At 35.6% G+C, this 23,952-nt stretch overlaps 2 protein-coding genes across 4 annotated transcripts in view; one reads left to right on the top strand and one right to left on the bottom strand.

Annotated features, from left to right (window-relative positions):
* Positions 1-3,044: 3,044 nt before the first annotated feature.
* Positions 3,045-6,517, top strand: LOC132616153 (hypothetical protein At1g04090-like). The gene is made up of 2 exons (XM_060330763.1): positions 3,045-3,444; positions 4,785-6,517. The coding sequence occupies exons 1-2, from the start codon at positions 3,327-3,329 to the stop codon at positions 6,392-6,394; spliced, it is 1,728 nt and encodes a 575-aa protein (XP_060186746.1). The 5' UTR covers positions 3,045-3,326; the 3' UTR covers positions 6,395-6,517.
* A 202-nt stretch (positions 6,518-6,719) lies between these two features.
* Positions 6,720-23,952, bottom strand: part of LOC132616152 (protein CHROMATIN REMODELING 20) — a 40,357-nt gene continuing 23,124 nt past the window's right edge. For all 3 annotated transcript variants that reach the window (XM_060330760.1, XM_060330761.1, XM_060330762.1), the window contains 11 exons: positions 22,475-22,616; positions 19,179-19,328; positions 19,045-19,100; positions 18,672-18,975; positions 15,324-15,459; positions 14,589-14,647; positions 14,148-14,371; positions 11,933-12,136; positions 11,771-11,849; positions 11,433-11,692; positions 6,720-7,563 (listed from right to left, as the gene is read on the bottom strand). In XM_060330760.1, the coding sequence (XP_060186743.1) occupies positions 7,149-7,563; positions 11,433-11,692; positions 11,771-11,849; positions 11,933-12,136; positions 14,148-14,371; positions 14,589-14,647; positions 15,324-15,459; positions 18,672-18,975; positions 19,045-19,100; positions 19,179-19,328; positions 22,475-22,616 (2,029 nt within the window). In that variant the 3' untranslated portion in view covers positions 6,720-7,148. The remainder of the gene's footprint in view (positions 7,564-11,432; positions 11,693-11,770; positions 11,850-11,932; positions 12,137-14,147; positions 14,372-14,588; positions 14,648-15,323; positions 15,460-18,671; positions 18,976-19,044; positions 19,101-19,178; positions 19,329-22,474; positions 22,617-23,952) is intronic.

The raw sequence follows: 23,952 nt of genomic DNA, 5'->3' as shown, positions 1-23,952 counted from the left end.
CAAGAAGAAGCCTCAAAATTAATAGAAAAGTTTATACCTTTACCAACAGACTATAAAGATTATATACCTAACGCTAAATCGGATCAAATAACACTACAACAAAATATTACTATAATCTCATTAATATTAGAAATAATAAAGAAAATAGAAATAATAGTACCAGGGTTAGAATTAATAAGTGAGCGCGTTCGGTTGTTAAGTGAACAACAAAAAGAGAAAAATAAAGAAGTTGAAGAATTAATAGACCAAATAAAAAAGGTAGAAATAACACCACAAAAAAAAAAAGTCAAAATAACTAGAAAAGCACAAAAATGGACCTTCTTCCAATTAGATCAAGAAACGAAGGAGGATCAGAAAGGCAAGAAAGACTAAGAGTAAGCTTTTCAGATAATAGAATAGGTAATAATTTCTTATCAAGAATTTTAAGTAGAAGAACACCAGAGGAAAACAACCAACAGTTAAGTGAGGTAATAGATGTAGACCAAGACATACAAATTTTTCAACAAAATCAATTAAAACTATTAAATCCAAAGACTTTATACAACATAGGACAGTTTTCAAGAACAACACAATTATATAGACATTATAGAGAAGAGCAGTTGTCAGCCATAGGAACTAAAGTTACTACTATAAATCTAATAAATCCAGAAGCTTTAAGACAAATAAAAAATACTGGAAGGACGCTAATGCATATGTGATTAATAGTATTAGGATTAAAAGGATTAACTAGAAAAAAATTAGGAACTAAAGTCTTAATAGTAATTTACGATGATAGATGATCAGTAATGAAGAAGTCAATAATCGGAATAACAGAGGTAGATATGACAAATAATGGAGGAATTTTTTATATTAGTCCAGACTTTATAATGAATTTAGCAAAATTTGGAAAACATATAAAAATAGGATAGGTAATAGAATAGGTAATAATTTCTTATCAAGAATTTTAAGTAGAAGAACACCAGAGGAAAATAACCAACAGTTAAGTGAGGTAATAGATGTAGACCGAGACATACAAATTTTCCAACAAAATCAATTAAAACTATTAAATCCAAAGACTTTATACAACATAGGACAGTTTTCAAGAACAACACAATTATATAGACATTATAGAGATGAGCAGTTGTCAGTCATAGGAGCTAAAGTTACTACTATAAATCTAATAAATCCAGAAGCTTTAAGACAAATAAAAAATACTGGAAGGACGCTAATGCATATGGGATTAATAGTATTAGGATTAAAAGGATTAACTAGAAAAAAATTAGGAACTAAAGTCTTAATAGTAATTTACGATGATAGATGATCAGACATGAAGAAGTCAATAATCGGAATAACAGAGGTAGATATGACAAATAATGGAGGAATTTTTTATATTAGTCCAGACTTTATAATGAATTTAGCAAAATTTGGAAAACATATAAAAATAGGAATACAGACTAAAGGATACGAAGAAATGTGTAATGGTAATAATTTATTAATGTGCATAGGATTTTTAGGAAAAATGACGAATAATAGTAATACTAAGTTTAAAATTAAAGTAGAAGATGTCGTAGAATTAATGGGAAATAGAGGAATAAATTTAATTAAACCGATAAAAATAAATCCTACAGAATACGCAGGGTTAGAATGGGAATTAGAAGACTTTAGTAGAAAGAAGATTCAACAGCCAGAGTCACACCTAATGTACACTAATTCTAGAGGAGAGACTTCTATAAGGTTTACCAATTATAATTATACATCACAAAGAGGCATAGAAGAAGAAAGTACTCTAGATGAAAATGAAACTACTGAGTCAACCCTTATGGACATAGAATTAATACAAGAAGAATTTGAAGTAGACATAGCTATAGAAGAAGCAAAAAGACTCCATAAAGATTACAAAAATATACTTTTTAGATGTAAAGGATGTAAGTTAGGAGAATTAACAATAGAAGAAACCATAAGTCACTTTAAATTATGTGAAGCTCGAACTGATAATTGGGGATATAGACTATGCTCAAAACACGATTAATATAACATTTTAGTTTGTGCTCCGTATCTAAAACTTTATTATATTAGTGTTTGCTATGAATACCAAGTCAGCAAAAATTTATTAATACTTTTTAAAAGAGAAGACTTATTTAAAAAGCAACTATTTTCCTCTTTTTGAAATAAAATAATAACAATATTTAAGCATCGGTTGATACTTTAAATTTTAATTCGGTTAATTTAAAGGTGTAAAATACTTATTATTTTTTTATCAAATTTTGATTTGGATAATTCTAATTCAAATTATTAAATTAATTTTATATGTTTAAAACGAAATAAAGTAGAAATTTGATTTTCAATGTAACCAAAGAAATACTATTTTTTGGTTCTGGTAAATATTCTCGATTTAGCTCATTTTACTTGTCATGTTGTCTTTTGCATGGTTTTTAAGGAAACGTAAATTAATTCATTTGATATTATTTTTTCTTTTACGACATTAATCTCTTTTCACATTTATTAGAGTAAGAATAAAAATGAAAAAGTAATTAAATTCTATCTTATTTTAAAATATAAATATTTTAAGTATATTTATTTTAGTAAACGTAACAAATAAATGACATGGCTGAATAGCAAATACAACAATTCAATATCTAGATTAGATCTCAGGCTAATATAAAAAAAAAAAAATTGTATGGTTTGGCTACTTAACGTTTTGAAGAAAAGCAATAATGTGGGGTCCATATTTTTTGTTGTACAATAATTTCATTTGCTCTCATTAATGGATTGATACGCATGTGGCAATGAATCTATCATTATTGACTTAATGGATACTTTAAAAATTACACGAATATTGTTTGATTTTTTAATATGGGGTGTACTTTTTTTTTTACATTATTTTTTTTTTAATATAGGGTTCACTTTTTTTTTTTTTATATTGCTTTATTTTGTTAATATGAATGAAAATTTTTTTAATTGCTTGATGCATAATGTGGGGTCCGCCCTTTTCTTTTTTTAACAGACGACGATCCATGTATTGAAACTGACGTTTTTATATAGTAGTAAAGTAAAGTAATAATTATTATTAAAACAATAACAAAGCAGTAGCCCCTAACTTTTTACTTACTCTTTGCTCTCTTCTTACTCAACCACTTCACCCAAAAAAAAAATCACTCTTCTTGTTTTTCTTGCCAAATTTTTTTATATTTTCCATACCACCCCAGAAAAAAAATGATTTGTTTTTTCTTCTTATTTTTGTGTTCTTGATCAGCTGAGAGCAAATTCTTGATAAATATTTTTGTGGGGGTTCTGAAAATTTTCCATTTTTTTTGTGGTGTAATTGGGAAGAGGGAGTAAAAATAAATATGTTAGGAAAGGAGTGTTGGTGTTGGGACTGGGACTGGGAAAATATCTCTGATTATTACCCTGAAGTTGAACCAAAGAAATTTTCTTTACCTTCACCTCTTCCTAAATGGCCTCAAGGTATGTCTTCTTAGAATTTCTTGTTTTTGTGATGAAAATTTTGTTTTTTGTATTTTTGTCATCTTATTTTTTCTCTTTCTTAGAAGCTATATTGACCTTTCTCTCTCCTCTCCCTAATGGAACATACTAGGAAAAAACTCTCTGCTGAGAAATTTCAAGAAAATATTGGATGTGATGATTGATCATTTATTTGAAGATTGCCGCTTTTTAACCGGATCATGTTTGATTGGGTATAAGACATGCGGTTAAATAAGTTTATTATTTGTAAAAAATGAGTGCTTTAATGACACGGCATGCAAACAGAGAGAGAAGAAGGCTTTTGAAGCGTTTAGTATCTCAATTGACTGACTTTATTGTACTAAAAGAAACCAAAATGGTTTTTGAAGGAAATTTTTTAAATTTGGGTGACCAGAGAATGAACTCCTCAATTCTTTATGTTATGCTCATTTATGATCAACTGGATCAAGAAAATGAAATTATGACTTCTAACTAACAATATTTCTGCTTCATGGAACTCTATTTTTCTTTTTTCTTTTTCTTTTTTCCCCTCTTAAAATCCTAATTGGGAAGAAGATTCAGTTTGGATAAAGGAAGTTTAGTTCATTTCTTGATAATTCTCTGATAAGACTTGGTCAAAACCGTGGGGAAAATATGATATTTTACTATAGGAAATTAATGAACTTGGTCAACTATGGGAGCTGTGACTGTTTCAATGTTCAAATTTGCACGCTCTAGAATTAGATGTTTAAACTTTGGAGTAAACAGAAGCAATTTGTCCCTTCTAAATGCTTTAAGACAAAAAATACTTTCTGATTATTTGTTACAAATAAAAAAAGGATAGAGCTATTGCAGATAATAAAGCAAAATAGTAATGGATTGCAGTAGCTGAGAGCTTTCAAGTTTAACTAAATTTTGCTGCTTTTAATTGAAATTTATAGTTGAGAATGAACATCTATTTGATTCATCCTCCTTGTTTGATCTTTGTTCCTTTTTGATTCAGCCTGTTTATAGGGACGGGGTCGATTTCTTTTTTCTTATTTTTTTTTTTTAAATCGACAGCTGGTTCTTTATTTTTGTGGAAGAAGATCAAAATTACAGTCCAATATCTTTGGGTGATCTAGTTTGCAAAATGTGTACAACATGTATAGGTTGTGTATACTTATATTAAAATATACATAGTGTATATGTTGCAGTGCATACGTTGTGTATATTCGGCCAGGTTGGCAAACTAGTTGGCCGAACTGTACATATCCGTAACTTTCCCAATAAATATTAATAAAAATATTAGAAGTGCTGCAATAGAAGCTCAGTTTGCTAATGGGCATATGTTGTTTTTGTAGGCAAAGGTTTTGCTACAGGAAGAATATGTTTAGGGGAAATTGAAGTTGTTCAAATCACCAAATTTAATACAATTTGGGGTTGCAGCCCATCATTTGGCAAATCAAACTGTGTTTCCTTTTATAAGCCAGATGAAATTTCAAAAGGATATTATATTCTTGGTCACTACTGTCAGCCAGATGGTGAGAAACACTTAACTGGCTATGTTCTTGCTGCCAAAGACCTATCCGCTAACCAAAACCAGAAAGACACTGTCCGCGATTCAGTTTCTAAGCTTCCTGCTCTTCAAAAGCCTCTGAACTACACTTTAATTTGGAGTTCAGACTCAATATACAATGGAAGTGCTTATATTTGGATGCCAAATGCACCAGTTGGTTATAAGTCTATGGGATTTTTGGCTTCCGTTGAGCCTAATGAACCTGATCCTGATGAAGTTAGATGTGTTCGAGCTGACTTGACGGAAAATTGTGAGGCCTCTGAGATGATGTTTAGTTCGGATTCCGTTTCCCTGAAGAACCAATTTCAAGTTTGGACAACTAGACCTTGCAAAAGGGGCATGCTATGTAAAGGGGTTCCTGCGGGGACGTTCTTCTGTAGTACAACAACCTTTAGTTCTGGAGATAAACTCGATATTGCATGCTTGAAAAACCTCGACTCTTCTCTACATGCAATGCCCAATCTCGAGCAGATCCATGCCCTCATCAAGCACTATGGACCGACTGTTTATCTCCATCCAGATGAGAATTATTTGCCTTCCTCGGTTCCATGGTTCTTCAATAATGGAGCTCTCCTTTACAAAGATGGAAAGAACAGTGGTACAGCCATCAACTCAAAAGGCTCAAACTTGCCTGCAGGAGGAATAAACGATGGTGAATATTGGCTCGATTTGCCAAAAAAGGATGATGCAAATAGAACCAATGTCAAATGTGGGAATATCGAGAGTGCAGAGCTCTATGTTCATGTTAAACCAGCTTTAGGTGGAACCTTCACAGATATTGCAATGTGGATATTCTGTCCTTTCAATGGACCGGCTACCGTCAAGATTGGGTTGTTGAGTATTGCTTTGAATAAAGTTGGAGAGCATGTTGGTGATTGGGAGCATTATACACTCCGTGTCAGCAACTTTTCTGGTGAGCTTTGGAGTGTGTATTTCTCGGAGCATAGTGGTGGTGAATGGGTAGACGCTTGCAACTTGGAGTTCATCGAGGGTAACAAGTCAGTTGTATATGCATCAAGAAATGGCCACGCGAGTTTCCCACATCCTGGCTGCTATGTTCAAGGGTCTAGTAAACTCGGGGTAGGACTGAGAAACGATTGTGCCCGTAGCAAATACTACGTGGACTCTAGCAGCCAATATCAAATTGTAGCTGTTGAGTACCTTGGAGAGGGAGTTGTTGCAGAACCACCATGGTTGCAGTATATGAGGGAATGGGGTCCAACCATCATATACGACGGGCGATCAGAAATGGAAAAAATTATCAAACATCTTCCTTTTTTCATGAGATTTTCAGTGGAGAGTCTCATTGAGTTATTTCCAACAGAACTTTATGGTGAAGCAGGGCCAACAGGACCAAAAGAAAAGGATAATTGGTTGGGGGATGAAAGATGGTAGGTGGTTTGGCAATGTGTTTTGGTACTCCTAGCATAGTTGCTCATGTTCCAAATATATTTGATTTGAGAAAACTGCTAGTAGCCATACTGCAATAGGGTTCAAATGAAAAAACCTTCTTTGGTAGCCCCCTCAAGCCTCTAAAAGTATTGTTTGGATTGATTGATTATCCAATTCTAGTAGTCAATTGGATCAACATGATTAGTCAATTTCATGATCAACAAACTAGTAGCCAATCTCTCGAGTTACCTCTCAAGATTTATTTAAACATAAACCAGCAACCCTGAAGGCTGAAATTAGAATAAGAAGTCTCCCTTTCTATAAAATATGCACAACTAATCAGTTCTGGATATACTTAAGAGAACATAAAGAAGCCAACAATAACACAATAGTAATCTTGGACAAAATGTGATATGCATCACATCCTGAAGGGCTACAAGTGCTAGCAGAAAAAGAGGGATTTTCTTTCTTCTAAGCAGTATATATATATATATATATATATATAGCAGTTCAGACAAAAGAGACATTTCTCCTCTGTAATTCAAAATACAATTGATGACGACAGTTTCACTTTACAAAGAGCCAAGTCTCAGAAAGGCAATTCCCATCTCTACCCTACCCCCAAAAAGAATATGTTTTTCTCAAGTCATGGCTGAAACCTAAAACTGAATGTTTACTAAGCCCCTCACGGTATATTGAATCGCCACAAGAGTAAGAACCAAAAAAGAACTGAACTGATATAAATACAAGGACAGCATCACTTTGCTAATTTGCTGTTAAGTCCCTCCCAACTTATCTCTTGAGCACACTCCCCACAAACAGTGCTGCAACCCCATTTTGTGCCTTGACTTCTAAGTGTAAGCAAATGTGATAGGTTCGTGCACTTCCTTGGCACAAAACGGCATCTTGAACTACCCATTGAAAACACAAGATTACTGTCCTCTGGCGGCCAAATGGTGGCACTGGAAACTACTGGCTTTTGCTTTGGCAACGATTCAGTGATAGAGACATGCTGACGCTCAACTACAGGTTCATTAGGCGAAACTCGCCTCTCTTCCCATTCAATAGATCTCCGGTACACTTCCCACGCCATTTCCTGCTCTTCTTTTGATAGTTTTTCGTCCTCGTTCTCTTGCAAGAGACTCTCATGTTCATGATAATTCGCAATCCACCTGAAGAAATGATTAACATATTAAAAACATTGTTCTTCTATTGATGAAGGAACTGATGATTTATCATCTAAAAATGAGTTGCCCCAAAATAAGTACACCCAGAAAAAGATCTAAAGTTTGAATTCTTCGTTGCAAAAGACCATCCAGACAAATATACAAGTAGGGATGTCTTGATGACGTTGCAGGTTATGATTTTAACTAACAACCACTACATTAATAAAAAGAGAACACCTAAAGAAAGTAAAAACGGAAAAAAGGAGAAGCAGCAGCACATCATACAAACACAAGTCAAAAATATGGTGCTCTCTCTAAAAGGTGGTATACTTGGTACCAGAGGAAATATATATATTGAGACTATAAATAAGAAATAAACGTGTGCTCTCTCTAACGCTTAAGCTTTTAGATGAGATGGTCACACACTTCAACATGGTAACAGAGCAGGCAGAGGTAGTGGGATCGAATCTTACCGCATCAAAACAATTCCACGTGCTTGGCCCATGAAAAAAAAAATCAGGCCCACACGTGAGGGGACATATTGAGAATATAATTAAGAAAATAAACGTCTGCTCTCTCTACTGCTTAAATTTGTAGATGAGATGGTCACACACTTCAACAATATATAGAGTCAACTTGTCAGCATCAGTGATGAAGGAAGAACTGCAAAAATTAGTGTGTAAAAGATAGAAGTAAAATATGGAGAATCGCTGAAAACAAAAGGCACTTGCTCAAAAACTTCTAGAGCATTATGAGCTCAAAATATGAGAAGTAGGTGCCGCCTAAAACTCTTAATTTTTTTTTTCCATAGGTTAAGCAGGGGCATTATGTCTAGGGGGGCCTATCAGACACTAAATTAGGAATAAAGTGACCTAGATGAGCCAGGAAATTAGTTGTTCATGGTTTTTTCACTTCGGAAAGATGGACATTGTAACAAGGTAGGTGAAATCTGATAAGAGGATGACGACGCCTTCACCCTTTCCTCAATGCCTTTTCATCTCCAAAACTCTTCTACTGAAAAACTCTAAGAACAGATTTACGAGAGGATAGTTCACCCGAATCCGAGAAAAGAGACTTCTGCGGAACGTAGTCTGAAAACGGTCTTCCATGGCTAATCCCAAATTACTCCGTCAGTGGAAGACCTAAACAAAGTACACTCATCTAGTCCCCTCACCCCTAATCCTTTCATCCATCGGTTAGAAGAAACCCTGATTCTTTTTTTTTTTTCTTAGAAGAAACCCTGATTTTTTCCTCCATAAAAATCTCAAGATGCAACCAAATGTGGGTTTCTTACACGGCAGCCATAAGGAAAACCCTCTCACTCTCACCTTTTATTTCCGAGAACCACTGCCAGAGTCCACGCTGGAAACATCTTTTACAATAAAACACACTCCTCTTAACCCCTCATTCAACTTCTTTCCTATTCAAAGCATCTGCCACCACATTTGCTTTTTCCCGGGTGGTATAAGATACTGATGTTATATTCTTTAAGTAACTCAAAACCATCTCCGCTGTCTAAAATTCGGGTGGATTGCCTCCTCTGAATGACGGATGTTGTTCGCTGAAATACGTTAGCAGCCATTACATATTCTCTGGTAAAACTCTTGGCCTCCTTTCCAGCTGAGCATTCTCCCTTCCACTCAAATTAGGACGAGAGATATTTTTCACCCATCCCTTTTAGGCTATATAATCACGGTTAACATCCAAAAGCACTCTAAAGGTGTGTTTTGGCCAATTACAGGTTCTTCATTGGGAAATCACAAAGTTAGTGGACAACTCTACAAAATCATACGACCAAAAGTGTCAATTTGTGTATAAAGACCAATGTTTATATTGAAGCTTAGCTTAATGATGTTTTTGGTGTTTTTTAAGATGAGTAGAGTAAGTTCGCACAGCACTAGGTACTGCTCACAGCTCGGGCTTGAATCATGAGTCTCATGACACTAAAAAACTTAACTATTTACGAATTTGAAAAAATAAAAGAGCCACGAGTTGACAAGTGGATATTTGACGTATCACAATAGGTCATTACATGTCATAAAAATTCGAAAACACAAGTAAAGATGAGCCGGTAACACTTATATTACTCCCTCCAGATAAAAAAAAAGTGTCCACTTAGCCATTTGCACACCCCTTAAGAAAATACTAACTCCTACATAAAAATAAGTAATTTGACTAAAATACCCCTAATTACATAGGCATTGGAATTTGATCATATAACACTTAATAGGGGCAAATCTGGAAAAACAAGGTTAATTGTTTCTTGATTTGATAAGTGGACACTTTTTCTGACCAAGAAAAAAAAGCTAAGTGGACACTTTTTTTTATCCGGAGGGAGTACCATTTTTGCATAAAATCAATCTAACTGGGAAAAGGACAATTTTGTTTCCAATCCTAATTAAGTAGTTAACTTAAACACTTAAACAAAGCTTATTAAATAAAAAAAACATTTCGACAAAAAATAATGAAAAGACAAATTAAATTTCTATAATTATATCCAATACTTAAAAATCTAAAACTAAACAAGAGCAGAAGATAGAAATATTATTATGGGATGACAAATAGAGTCAGTTTTAAAAGTTCAAGGTAATTGAGCTTTTAAAAGTGATGACAGTCCTATCCACTTACTCCACCTGATGGATCGTTTTCCTTAGTTCCTCATTCAGCTGGTGCAAGGCTGACATCAGACAACAACACCCGACTTGATTACAGAAACCGATGGTCTCATTCAACGTTGATATATCAAGAAGTTGATTTTAAGAACGATGAAGAAAAGGAATCTCAACCACAGAACCTCTAACTGTGGTCTGTTCCTGGAAACTCATTTAGAAGACTAAAATCCCCCCTAAGGTGTCCTGTTTGTCTGGCTGGTACCCAAGAAAGCATGCCAAACACAGGATAATCTACAAAGAAGAGGTCTCCAGATTTGCTCAAGATGCCTTCTCTATGGTATGGATGGAGAGAGTACGGATCATCTGTTCATCCATTGCAAGACACAGCAAATCTGTGACACATGTTGCTTTTGTATTTAGGAACCAGTTGGGTCATGCCAAGAACTACTTTTGATTTGCTCACTGACTGGAAAGAGTGGCAATAGAAATGGAGATGAAGACTGGTGGCGAGCCATCCCAGCTTGCATATGGTGGGTAGTCTGGAAGGAGAGAAACTCTAGACAATTTGAAGACAAGAGCAGCCCCCTACAGAAGATCAAGATGAACTGCCTTAGTCTTTTCTAGTTTTGGTGTAAACTAACTTTTATGGGGAATATAGGTGATCTGATAAATCTGATAGGCAACACTTTGTTTGTTCATAGTCTCCCCCTACTTTTGCTCTCATGAATCTGAGATTGTAATTACAGCACTGACCAACACCTTTTGGTGCTGAGTGTTCTTTTATATATACAAATGGTTACCTATTAAAAAAATAAAAAAAATAAAAAAAAAAACGAGAGAGAGAGGAAGAAAAGGAAACTACGAAGAACTTCCAGAAACCCAGTTTATCTATGCGAATAGTCTGTTGATATGGGAAGAATCATGTATAAAAAGGAAAAAAGAAACAGGAATGAAGTATACTTAAACAGAGCTAGACAAATAACAACAATTGGGCTTTTTTCTAATTAAAACGAATCACTCAACCCCACAGGTTCTGGATATTATCTCCTACGAAGTATAAAGAACACAAACCATTACACTATTAATCAGAAAGGTAAAAGATAAGGGAAATTTATTTTAAAACACACATACGTGAAAACGTAAATTTCAAAAATCTCAGCACACAAACTCATTGCACAAGACTCCCAAAGCACATCGAAAACGACAGAATTTATGTTCTGAAGAAATTTGTTAAAAAGACGAAGCAAGATAAGAACGTCGTACCGCGGATGATGCCTGTCAATCAAACTTTGCATTAGCTTGTCAGAAGAACTTCCATTTGGAAGAGTTGATTTTTGTTTCGGAACACTTCCAACGTCTACAGTTGCGTTTGCTTCACCGGCATGCTCTCTTACTTGCTTCAAATCCAGAGGTATATCTTCATCATCTCCAAATTCAAAAAGATGCAACATTTCCTCTTTGGATATAGTTCTATGCACTTGTTGCCGATCAACCACCCGTGCCGCAAGGCCTTCCTTCGTTACCTGCTTAAATCACCCACTTAAATCATTCAAGAAATAAAAGCTATTCTGACATGATCTGTTCATGGATTCTTCTTTTACCTGACGCTTGTATATCTTTTCCTCCATCGTTCCATGTGCCAGTAAACGGTAAGCAAAAACAGGTTTTGTTTGACCATACCTAAAATCATACAAGCATTCAGGCTGAATATATATCCTAATGGTACCCGGGTGTTCTATAATGAACAAATTTGAAAGACATACCTCCAAGCTCGATATATAGCTTGAAGATCATGAGTTGGATTCCAAGAGCCATCAACTATAATTACACGGTTGGCAGCATAAAGGTTGATACCCAGAGATCCAGCTCTAGTAGATATCAAAACGCATTTAACCCTTCTATTCAATGGGTCGTTAAAACAGTCAACAAGTCTCTGCCTTTCAGATGACTCTGTTTTCCCATCAATCCTATTGTCCAAAAATTGGAGATGAAAATTTTTCAATGCCACGAATAGTGAAAGCAAGAAAACAAAGACAACAAACCAAATCCTCGGAAACAATGGAGCAAACTAACATTCACCACTAGATCCCATAATCATAACCTCCTTCATCTATTCAAAAAAACGATAGTGATATTGGGCTTCCTGACCATCAAAACTGGACAAACTCTGAGAAAAATGTTGAGAACAATATTCCACATTATAAAAATCTATATTTAATAAGACTATTTGATAAAAATCGACCTTAGGTCTAACTCAACCGTAATAATTAAGTTTTGAAGTGAGGATTGACCAATACTATATAAGGAAACGATCAATTTCCTCTACCAATGTGGGCGCATAACATCCCCGACACATCAAAGATTGGACATGTGGAGTGTAGAGCAGAATATGAGTTTGTTCTAATATCATTATAAGAAATGGACCTTCAGCTAACTCAACCCCAAAAGCTACCTCGTGAGATGCGGATTGCCCAAAACCATACAAGGAGACCACAACCCATCTCCTCCACCGATGTGAAACACTTCACTTTACTCATTTCTAAATCAGAGGTTTACCTTTTTTCTAAAGGAAACGTGCAAGGAAAGAGGAAATGTTGGCAATTCTGGTTTGAAATGGAATTTGAGGATAAATTCAACAAGACAACTTCCTTTAGAACAAATCTACTTTATTTAATTGGTGTTCAGTGTACCCCCATTATCTTATGTTCCATTTTACCATAATCAAAAGGAAGAGATCCGGCCCCTAAATAGCTCCTGTCATGAAAAAGAAAAGCTAAACTAATAAGTAAAACTAGCAAGACGACCATATCTACTTCTTTGAGCCTTCGCTAGGATAGCTAGTAATTATGAGGACAGTCCCCTGAAAAGATGTAGAGGTGTGTGCCAAATAATATGTGCATCAATGGCTTGTTTTCTTTTTCTTGTCAACTGGGCAAAGGTTCCTTTTTGCTTTGACTAGATGATTGGAACCCTTATCACTCTAAAAACTAGATCAAATGTTCTTTTGAAGACGATCAAATTCTGCAAGAATTGTATCTTCTTTCAAATGACATATTGTAACATATTCGCAAGAAATGCAACAACAAAGATGGCTTCCACATCAATGCTGTTAGATGTTTTTTAGTAAATAAAAGTATGCTCTCTCTAACATGTCAAGATTTTAGATAAGATGATCACACACTTTAACATGGTACTAAAGCATCTTGAGATCCTACATCGGTATTGGGCAATCCTCACCTCATGAGCTAACTTTTGAGTTGAGGTAGGATCAAAGTCCATTTTCTTTACATGGTATCAAAGGCCGAACCATACATGTTATTGTATTTCCCAATGTTGGGCCTTGTATTATGCTAGCCACACTCCAATTGACAGGCCTGAGTATTCGATATGATGTTAATTGTCCCACATTGATTGGAGAGTGGACTGTTGTATCTTTATATGGTTTTGGGCAATCCTCACCTCATGAACCAGCTTTTGAGTTGGTTAAGCCTAAGATTCATTTTCTTGGTATAATATCTAAACTGGCAGAGACCAAGAGTTTGACTTTCATCTCCACCCATTATCAAAAACGAATTTTCAATGACCAATAAAAAATCAAGCCCATACGTGAAGGGGTGTGTTGAAAACATAATTAAGTAAATAAGAATGTGCTCCCTCTAACAGCTCAAGTGTTTAAATGAGATGGTCACACACTTCAACATGATACTAGAGCAGGCCGAGGTCTTGGGTAAGAATCTCACTGTCACCCTATGTTAAAAGATATTTCACAAGTTTGCCCCATAAAAAAAAGAACCAGGCTCACATGTAAGGGAACATGTTGATACTATCATTCAGTAAAAAAAAGTATTTGTAACAGCCTAAACCTTTAGATGAGATAATCACAGTTCAACAAACGTCAAAGAGAATCAGTAAAATCAAGTAACAATAATGAGGTAATTTTCATCATCGTCGCAAATAGTTAAAACAAGGTATACACACCTGTACCAGTCTTTCCGCCGCTTCCAATACTTCCCCTTTTTCCCTGGGCGCAGTAGTTTTGAAAGATATAGTTCAATGAGATCTAGGGTAAACAAGCTCTGACTAAACACAAGTGCTTTGTCACCAGCATTAGAGCTCATAGTCAGGATGTCGAGTAGCAGAACCATTTTGCCGCTGTAATCAACTTCTTTGCAATTTTTTTCTAGAAGATCATTCCACCAATCCTTTAAAACAGAAACAATGAGCTGGGAAGTTAATAATGACATTTCAAAAAACAAATGGAACTATGGAAACAAAATGGAACACCCGCCACATTATAACATGAATTGAAGATCCAAAACAAAACGAAAATTAGACTATGGCAAAAGTTTCCTGCACATCCATTGATTAACCATACTAACAAAATTACGGAAGTTAGCAAATAGGAAGCAAGAAGTATACCCCATGGAGGAAGCCATTATGATTTTTTCTGAGAGCTTCATTGTTGCTACTTGGCTTCTCTGCAAGGATTGACAAACAGATATTTATATGTGATGTTTCATTTTGATAACATATTAATGGAAGTGCTTATTACACCCTCAGGTCATTTATTATCCTCAACTCACTGAATTCAGGCTACAGAAAATGGATACAGAAGCCAGACATGGCTCCCGGTATCAGAACAGGAGCTGGGGAAATATTTCCAAAACTGTTAATCAACAATTGCAGACACCATATGTGAATTCAACACATCATGCAGAACAGCCAATACATGTACTTAATTAACACTGCTACAGTATCATAGAGATATTATTAGCTCAACTCAAAGATTCCTCTGGATGCCTCAAGAGACACACACACATATATATATATATATAATATATAGTTAATCAACAATTGCAGACACCTTTCGTGAATTCAACACATCATGCAGAACAGCCAATACATATACTTAATTAACACTGCTACAGTATCATAGAGATATTATTATCCAACTGCACGGTAGCTCAACTCAAAGATTCCTCTGGATGCCTCAAGAGACACACACACACACACACACATATATATATACATATATATATGTCAATGCTATTGTTGCGGCCCAAAAATAAAACTTATACTGAATCTGTAACTACCAAAAGAAAACAAATCGTTAGTTGGTACTTTATACCCAGAGAGAGGGAAAACAAAAGGTACCTCCAGGAACCATAGTATAATATGTGTTCTCATCACTTGAGCAATCATCAGCAAGAAGGATCTCAACAGGATCTTCAGGCCGACTACAGGCTCTGTTTTCTCGAATCAGTTGCAAAATCCCGGGATGGTTCCATATCTATAATCAATAACACTTCTTATTAGCAGACAGAATCAATGAGAGAGCCATTATAGGCGTTAGGAACATATCCAAACTCCTAACAAATGCACCCCCGAAACACACACATACATTTATCTATCTTTCTATCTCTGTGCGTGCACGCACACATAACTAAACTTATGGTTATATATACATATATAGAAGAGCCATTGCAACCATGCTAAGTAAATAAAAACACCAAAGACTTTAATTTTCCAACAAACTCTGTGTTATTCATTAACAAAATGATATCATCAAGGCTTCCCACTACAAGAAACAAAGAGAAGAAAATGGAATTTCTATATTTGCTTTTTTTTTTTAATAAAAAGATCTGTTTATAAAGAAAATGAATCAAAAAACAGGACAGCAGCAGCTACAAACCAACGATCAATCAAGTACAGCTCAACCCCAAAAAAGTTGAGGTTGACTATATTAATCCTAGGTATTCCTCTGCTTTATCCAGGCCCGGGACAGCTTGCACACACCTCGACTAATTCCACAGGTCTGCCACCTTCCACTAGCAACAGGTACCAGGTAACTCTATCCACCAGGGCTAGAACCGATGGGAAGAATCCCCTAGTGTTTTGTCTCTGCTGGGAATTGAACCTGAGACCCCATGGTACTCTACCCACTTCATTGACCACTAGGCCATACCTGGTGCTCGTTGCCTTCTTTTTCTTCTCATTTCTTTTTACTTGTTGTCTAATAGTCTTATTTTATTCTTTCCCCTACTTTTTATAGTAGCTCTACCCCGTACCCTACTTTTCTTATAGGTTTATCCTTCAAATTGATGTTGTGTGACATTATGTAAGGACGGAAAACGATCCAATCTATCCAAACGTTGTATCTATCAAAACAATACAGTACAATACAATACAAAACAATACAATATCATACAATATATTATGAAACAATATGTAACAACCATCCAAATAGTGTTACATGACAAGCTTCTGAGATGGAAAGTGATCAAAATTTTGAAATCTCTTGACTTATTCAATAAAGACTTGTTACTTATGATAATTACCTAGTGAAGTTATCATTTAGACTGCCGTCCAGGCTCCATGGCAAACGAAATGACAATCCTCCATTGCCATTGATCGGCGGCTAGAAGTACACGTTTTTAGCTAACTTTCACCACATAGTTAAATCGCTTTTCTTGTGTATAAGTACATTCTTTATCCTTAATGTTCTTATTTTGTTATGTAGGAAATGAATTGGTGAAAAGCTGAAGATTCGGTGCTTAAAATGATGAAAACAGGCTTTGAAGTCTGACCAGCAGTTTGAGGCATTAAGCGATCAAGTTAGAACCTGAACATCGAGCTCCGATGAAGAAAATGAGAAGTGACAAAATAGGATGAAACAATGGGTTGGCACGCTGTCCAAAGTACCATAAGGGCTGGAGCGTCAACGGAAAAATGATCCGGAATGAGAAGAGCAAAAGTAACCGAAAAGATGGATTGGTGCGCCGTGTACCCCAGCAGGGCGTGCCCGCACCACGCTCTGTCATGCGGATTTTCAGCTCTCTGAAGTTGACTTGGTGCCCCGTGCCCCGTGCCCCCTAGTAACTCTTGCGCCACAGCAAGGCAAATTTCTGTGAGTTACCAAAAACGGCTTGGTACGTCGTGCACCCTCCTAGGGAGTGCGGCGCACATGCACAAATTTTGGGCAGTCCAATTTTCACTTGGATCATTAAAGGCGTTTCCGCCAAGGACTTTCCTACACAGTATAATTATGACTTGAACACGTTTTTGAGGGGGAATCAATTAGAGAAGGATCCAGAAACGGCTAGAGAGCGTTCGAAGAGGAGATTCATTGAGTTTCTCTTCACTTTATCTCTTTTCTATAGTATGTTATCAACAATTAGAGATTTGTATACCACGAGCATGAGTGGCTAATTTCCTTGTTTCTAAGGTTGCGGGAATTCATGAATGTTGTAGTTGAGGTTCTATTTAATGTTTTGATTGTCATCCTCTGTAGGTTTAATTAGTTTGCTTACTCAATCTTGCTCTGATTATCTCTGTGAGTAACTAACATAGAGGAACTATCTATGGATTTGGGTCTAACTCGGGAGAGAGGACTTGAATTGCAGAGGGGATTGGGTAGAGCTTGTGCTAAACTCCAGGGTGCTCCGGCTATGGATTAGCAGCTAGGATAGGAATATACCTACTCGTGTTGCTTACTCAAATACAGGAAATACAAATGTGTTCTTATAATTTGTGATGACCGTAGGAATATAGGCATTGCAGAGGAATAGGCAAAGGGGTATTAGGGATGATTGCACTGGCAAATATCAACCTTGTGATTAACAAACTAGATTCTCAAACATTACTTTAAATAGATACTTGACAGGATTGACATTCACCCGTAACTCTGGAATCTCATCTCACTGAATTCTCCATAAAGCCTTAAAATTCGTAGTAGTTCGTAATAACTTTCACTTTTGGATAACCATTTTCAAGTAAACAATAGATATTAGTTTGATCTAAACGATTTTTAATCACAAGTCCTCGTTGGGACGGTACTTTACTTATCATATATTACTTGTTGATCACGTACACTTGCGTGAGCGCGTGAGCACGTGAGCGCCTGAGCGGTGGACCCGACAAGTTGTCATCGCCATAGAAAATTATCTGAATTGACCTTAACATCTCGCTTTATGAGTATTCGATAAATTTAGAATCTGTAAAAATAGTAAATATAACAACACTAACATGTGCACTAGGCATATATTCATATTGCTTGAAGAGATTTTGTTTTGCATCTCTTTGATACGGTAAACCACGTCCCCCACCCCCCTCCAATCCCACCTCAACCAGGTACTCAAACAGTGGCCTTTTCACTGGGTAACAGGTACTCAGACAGTGGCCCTTTCCCTAGGTCAACAAATGCATTAAACAATGGCAACTTAATACATCCCGCAGGTAGCTTCCTGCTTTTGTTTTTCTTTTTCTTTTTTTTTCCCCCCCATTGTGTCTCGGTGGTGGATGAATTTGTGGTAGTGGCTGTGTCCTGTGTGTTAATAAGCTCTTCCCAAGGAGAAAAGCTGGCTCTGTCAGTTGCAGTTTTTTCTTCTTTTTTATATCATTTGCTACTTTTTACAAGTACACTAATAAACTTTGGGGCTCTCATCATACATTATATTCATCCGAGAAAAACAGTAAACTAAGAAACATGCCACAAGAAAGTACCTGAGCCAAGGCTTGGTACCCGGCAAAAAAGGATCTCTTCATTATCTTTTCACCAGAAACCTTGTCCTTCGTGAAGCCATGAACATCTAAAAATCTTTTATACAATTTTCTCTGTAAAGGAGAGAGTTTTACAGACATCACATAGACAGTTTTTGGCGGCAAATCCATCTTTACGACATTCATGTCCATTCTTTGAACAAATCCTTTTAATTGTTCATAGAGAATATGAGATCGCTGATTCATAATCTTAACATCATCAGCTGTAGAATTGGTGTGTTGACCATTTTCTATCGGATTCTGAAAGCTGCATAGGGAGATAATATCGTCAAAATACATAGAGAGTAAAGAGAAAAATGCAGTAAAGATGACTTGCCGGTTTCTAAATTCATGGCTGCTGCCAAGAAATCCTTCTCTTACAAAATCAACCATCTGCGATTAAATCAAAATAATAAGACTAGATTCCACATAAAATTCTGTGCAAAATAAACAACTTCATCATAGCCTTACACAATAGTACTCCATCAAATTGTTTTGAAGAGGAGATCCAGTTAATGCAATCCTTCTCTGGCTCTTGACTTGTTTCAAGGCTTGAGTTACATCAGCTCTGGTATTCTTGATAATATGAGCCTCATCGCAAACAAGTATGTCGGGCCCGTCCTAGCAAATGGATCATATTTGAATGAGATGAGAAAAATTTAGCTAGTTCAACCCAAAAAAAAAAAAAATCAACCAAAAGAAAGGGAATGGAGAGGACTATAAAACTGTAACCCCAAAGACATGGAGAAGCATTCACAAATCTAAGATAATAAATCTTAAGAATCAACTACATTCATTTTATTTTTATTTTTTGAGAATGGTAATGTTAAATCAACGACATGTCTACATTCATTTCAAACAGAAAAAAGAAGAATCCAGTGGGACGAGTAGTAGTTTATACGCATTACCAACATTTCAAATTCAAGTGGGTTCATTGAGAATGAAATATATTTCTGTTCGACTTCAACTGGAAACATCCATACACTGGTTTTACCTTTAATTTTACTTGTCACAAAAAAATAGATGCAGGGGAGTAAAGACGTAAAAAAATATTGAGAACGGTAACAGTTAAAAGACGTAAAATTCTTATCAAGGTGGTGATGCTGATGGTCATGGTGACATTAACTATAACTATACCGACCACAGTAACAATGACTGACATGGAAAATTGGGGTTGAAATCGATCGAAAGGGCTGAGGTATTGGTTATTATGCCCAAGGGGTGGAAGGGAGATGGTGTGATATCCTCACGTCAGTTTGCCATCCAGAAGCCAGCCTTAAATTCAATCAAATGAGTTGAACTTAAGGTCAGATTTGCACAAAGATAAAGAGGAAGAGAAGCTACTCAAATAAAGGAGTTGAGTCAGGACCATGGCAGAATAATAACATGGATAAAAAATATTAAAACAGAGGACCACAAGGAAAAAATTAGAACAAAGCATCAACGGTAAAGGGGACAGTCCACTAATGGTCCCATTGTCCCACGCTAAAACACCTACCAGTCATTAGAGATCCGTGCTCAAAAAATGCAGCAGGCAGATAATCTGAATGGACCAGACATGATCCTTTACATCCCCAAACTCAAATTGTTCCAGAAAGCACAAATGCTTAATTGTTTCATACCAGATTAGAGTGCTCCAGAAGCCATGGGGTTTTAAAAAAGACAGGGACTAGTCAGAACAGACGAGAAAGAACAAGACCAGACTCTTGTTTCAGGACTTTTGGGACCATTTATGGGAAGCTGCCATTTGGATAAAAATACTACAGCATCACCAGTTCTCTAATTATGTCTAATATAAATAAGTTAAACATCTAAATTCCAAAATTACATATATAAGAAAGATAAGAAATACTACATACACAATCATTACATGAAAAATGGGTAAAAATACATAAAATCCCCCTGAACTACATGCTTTGCAACTTCTATACTTGAACTATGAGTGTTGCAATTACCCCCGAACCACAATATTCTGTATTTGAAACCCCCTAGAATGCCAAGTGCCAGAGAGATTGGGCTCACTTTCGAAGGGGCACGTGGTAGCTTAAAAAGGGTAAAAAAAATTGTATCCACGTGGCATTTCTTCTTCATATTTTCTTATTGATTTATTACTATTCCTTGTTCTTTTTGCTAATTTCTTTCTTCTTTCTTATCAAATTCTCTTGATTTCCTTTTTCTTCTTCAAACTCAACAGCTTTGTTGATGTTGAAAACCCAAAACCCAAAATTAACAGTAACACTAAAAAGATATTAATTAATAATAATATAATAAGTTAATTAAGACAGAATTTAATAGATAACAGTAAACTCAGCTGAAATACAATTACCCTAAAATAACAGTAGCACCAAAAAGCAATTAATCTATAACTATTAAAAAAGAAATTGCAAATTACGACAAAATTTAATAAATAAGAGTAAACCTAGTAACCCTCAATTAATAGTAACACATAATAATTAACATTTTAAAAAAAATGAATATTAAAACGTCGAATGTAATTTCTTATTTGTTCTTTATTTTTCCCTTTCCAACTTTCTTGATTTCTTTTTCTTCTTCAACCTAACAGTTTTTGTTGATTACAGTAAATACAATTGAAAGCTCATACGCCCACTCAATGACAGCAAACCCAGTTGCAAATTACAAAAACAATATAAGCAATAACAATACACCACGTTGAAAATCCATAACCCTAAAATAACAGAAACACCAAAAAAGTAACTTGATATAAACAAAAATCGGAATATTACAACATAGAACCAAGCAATAATTCAAGAAAACCTTATTCTTTAAAAATACCAATTTTTAATAATCCATAGTTTATCAAAAGCAGCATATTTTAATTTATTTTTCAGAAAATGTACACTTTATTTTTTCAGCAATCAATTTTTTTAAATAAATCCATCCCTTCAACCAATCTAGCCCTAGAAGCTGGTTTATCATGGTTTCTTTGTTTGGTTTAATTTTTAGAATCTTCTTCCAGGGTAATAAATAGGAAATCTTGAAGATCAAGGGGTAATAGAAACACCCAATAGTACCAGGTGTCATGCCACTTGGGTTAAAAACATACCAGCTTGAAGATCAATGAGCGAAATGCCCGCAATAACTAAGTATCATCCAAAGTGAATTTTAACAAAGAAATATAGTAGTTCAGGGAGGTAACAGCAACACTTTAACATTAACTTTGGAAGTTGCAAAAAGTGGGTTCAGGAGGATTTTTATGTATTAACCCTAAAAGTTACAGGAAAAAAAATATCACTAGCAATTTTTCAATACTGGATATGTAAAATCACAAGGTTTCTTTTCTCATTATAGAGCAATAATAACACAATTTTCATTTGTCATCACCATCATTGGCAAAGCACATGCATACAAACTTGCTATACCTGATAGAGCTTCCTAGTACAAGGAAACCCCCCCCCCCCCCAACCGCACCCCACTCCCCATCAAAGCAGTTCCTATGCCCTAACAGGGGGAATTCAAACAAAGCTTGGCATGAAAGAGAGATTAAGTCAGGCTAGCAACCCCCGTTAAGTGACACACAGGCCTTAGCCATTGTAGGGCAACAGGATATATTACAATAATCACCACGACTTCTAAACACAAATTCATGCCCCAAAAGTGATCCCTACCTCAACCCACGACTAGCCGAAAAGAGACCATAAACATTAAACCGAAAGGACATGAAAAATGAAGTAACTGGAGGAGAATTTTTCCCTCTCATCTCCATCACAAATTCACAATTATCAATCCTAAAGGTAAACAAACACTACCTGAAGGACCTGACAAATTTCTCTGGCCACGTGACGATCCTTTATATGCTTCCCAAATGACAAATTTCTGAAAGCTGTATAGCCAATTAAGAAAATACCACCTTTTAATCTCCATTTTTGGAGATACTCGGCCCTTCTCTCCCTGAAAAAAAAGAGGTAAAGTAAAGTTGTACTCCAATAAGAAAAATCCTGACAGCCTACCGGCTGAAAAACAGTACATGCAAAGAAAAGACATAAAAAAATAAAAAGGTGGGGCCTCTTTGACATAAACACGTTTACCTATATGCCTAAAAAACCCTAAAGTGACATGATAAAAACAATAGCCTGATATTATAAAAATAGTTCTGCGCCCGAAATTTTCTAGTAATATATATAACACTAGATGAAGTGGAAGCACCACTGCCAAGAAAACAAGACAGGAATCTTCAACTCAATCTGATGCTCATGGAAACAAGAAAATCTAATGGCTCCACTAACCTCATTCCGGTGACTAAACAGAGCATCATTTAGTAGAACAGATTGTAAAAAACTACCCCTAGGTAATGGCTCTGTACATCACATTTGGTGGCAAAATTTAGAAAATATGACAGAGAATCACTATGATGAGCAGACTGCAGACTTACAAGTGCAAAAGAGAGTAAAAAAAGGTTCCCTAGAATATATAGCCACAGTGTTCAAGGATAAACCAAAATATAGCAGGTGACATAAAAATGAGACAAAGGGGAAAGATTGCCTGTCCTATTCTTCTTCTTTTCTTTTTGTCCTAGTTAAATTCGCTAAAAACACTCAAGGAAGACATATTTTGCAGCAGAATCACTGACTGCTAACCATCAATCATTTTTTTGATAAGGTAAATAATTTTATTAACAAATGGGGAAATCCCTGTATACAAGCCGTATAACAAAAGAAGAGAATCTACACCAAAACCCATCAATCATAAACAGCACATTTCTGCCAGAGCACTGAATATCCATCTTACCCTCAAGTCATGATCAAAAGGTAATCCACATATGCCGGGAATCTTTTGCTTTCTCAGGAAGAGATTATACAACAAACTTGATTTTAGAGCAGAACTGAAATGCATGGCAATCAAAAAAATGAATATTTTGTTCAAGAAGATATTTTATTGGAACAGTCAACAACATGATTTTAGAGAAGAACAGGTATGCGAAGTAGTCTCCTTGATTTAATGAAGTCAAATGTCTCTCGGGTTCAAGTCCAATGGAGGCAAAAACACTAGGTGATTCCTTCCATTGAAGTTTGCGACCATCTCATCTAAAAGCTTAGGTTGTTTGTTTTATCAAGTAACAAAAAATTTTAAACAGAGGGCTTAAAACTCCCGCATACAGGGAGTATACCAAAGAGTAAAAAATCTTATAAGAAGTTACTCCCTCCGTTTCAATTTGTTTGTCTGGTTTTGATTTGGCATGAAGTTTAAGAAAGTAGACTTTTGAATCTTGTGGTCATAAACTAAAGAT

This window comes from Lycium barbarum, chromosome 10 (assembly GCF_019175385.1).
Source record: "Lycium barbarum isolate Lr01 chromosome 10, ASM1917538v2, whole genome shotgun sequence".
In the NCBI taxonomy this organism is placed as follows: domain Eukaryota; kingdom Viridiplantae; phylum Streptophyta; class Magnoliopsida; order Solanales; family Solanaceae; genus Lycium; species Lycium barbarum.
This window is presented reverse-complemented; position numbering and strand designations above follow the sequence as displayed.

Excerpts from the sequence above, each read along its gene's own strand:
- LOC132616153 (XM_060330763.1), top strand. The coding sequence starts at position 3,327 with ATGTTAGGAAAGGAGTGTTGGTGTTGGGACTGGGACTGGGAAAATATC. Across the intron at positions 3,445-4,784 it reads TCTTCCTAAATGGCCTCAAG|GCAAAGGTTTTGCTACAGGA; the intron begins GTATGTCTTCTT and ends TTGTTTTTGTAG.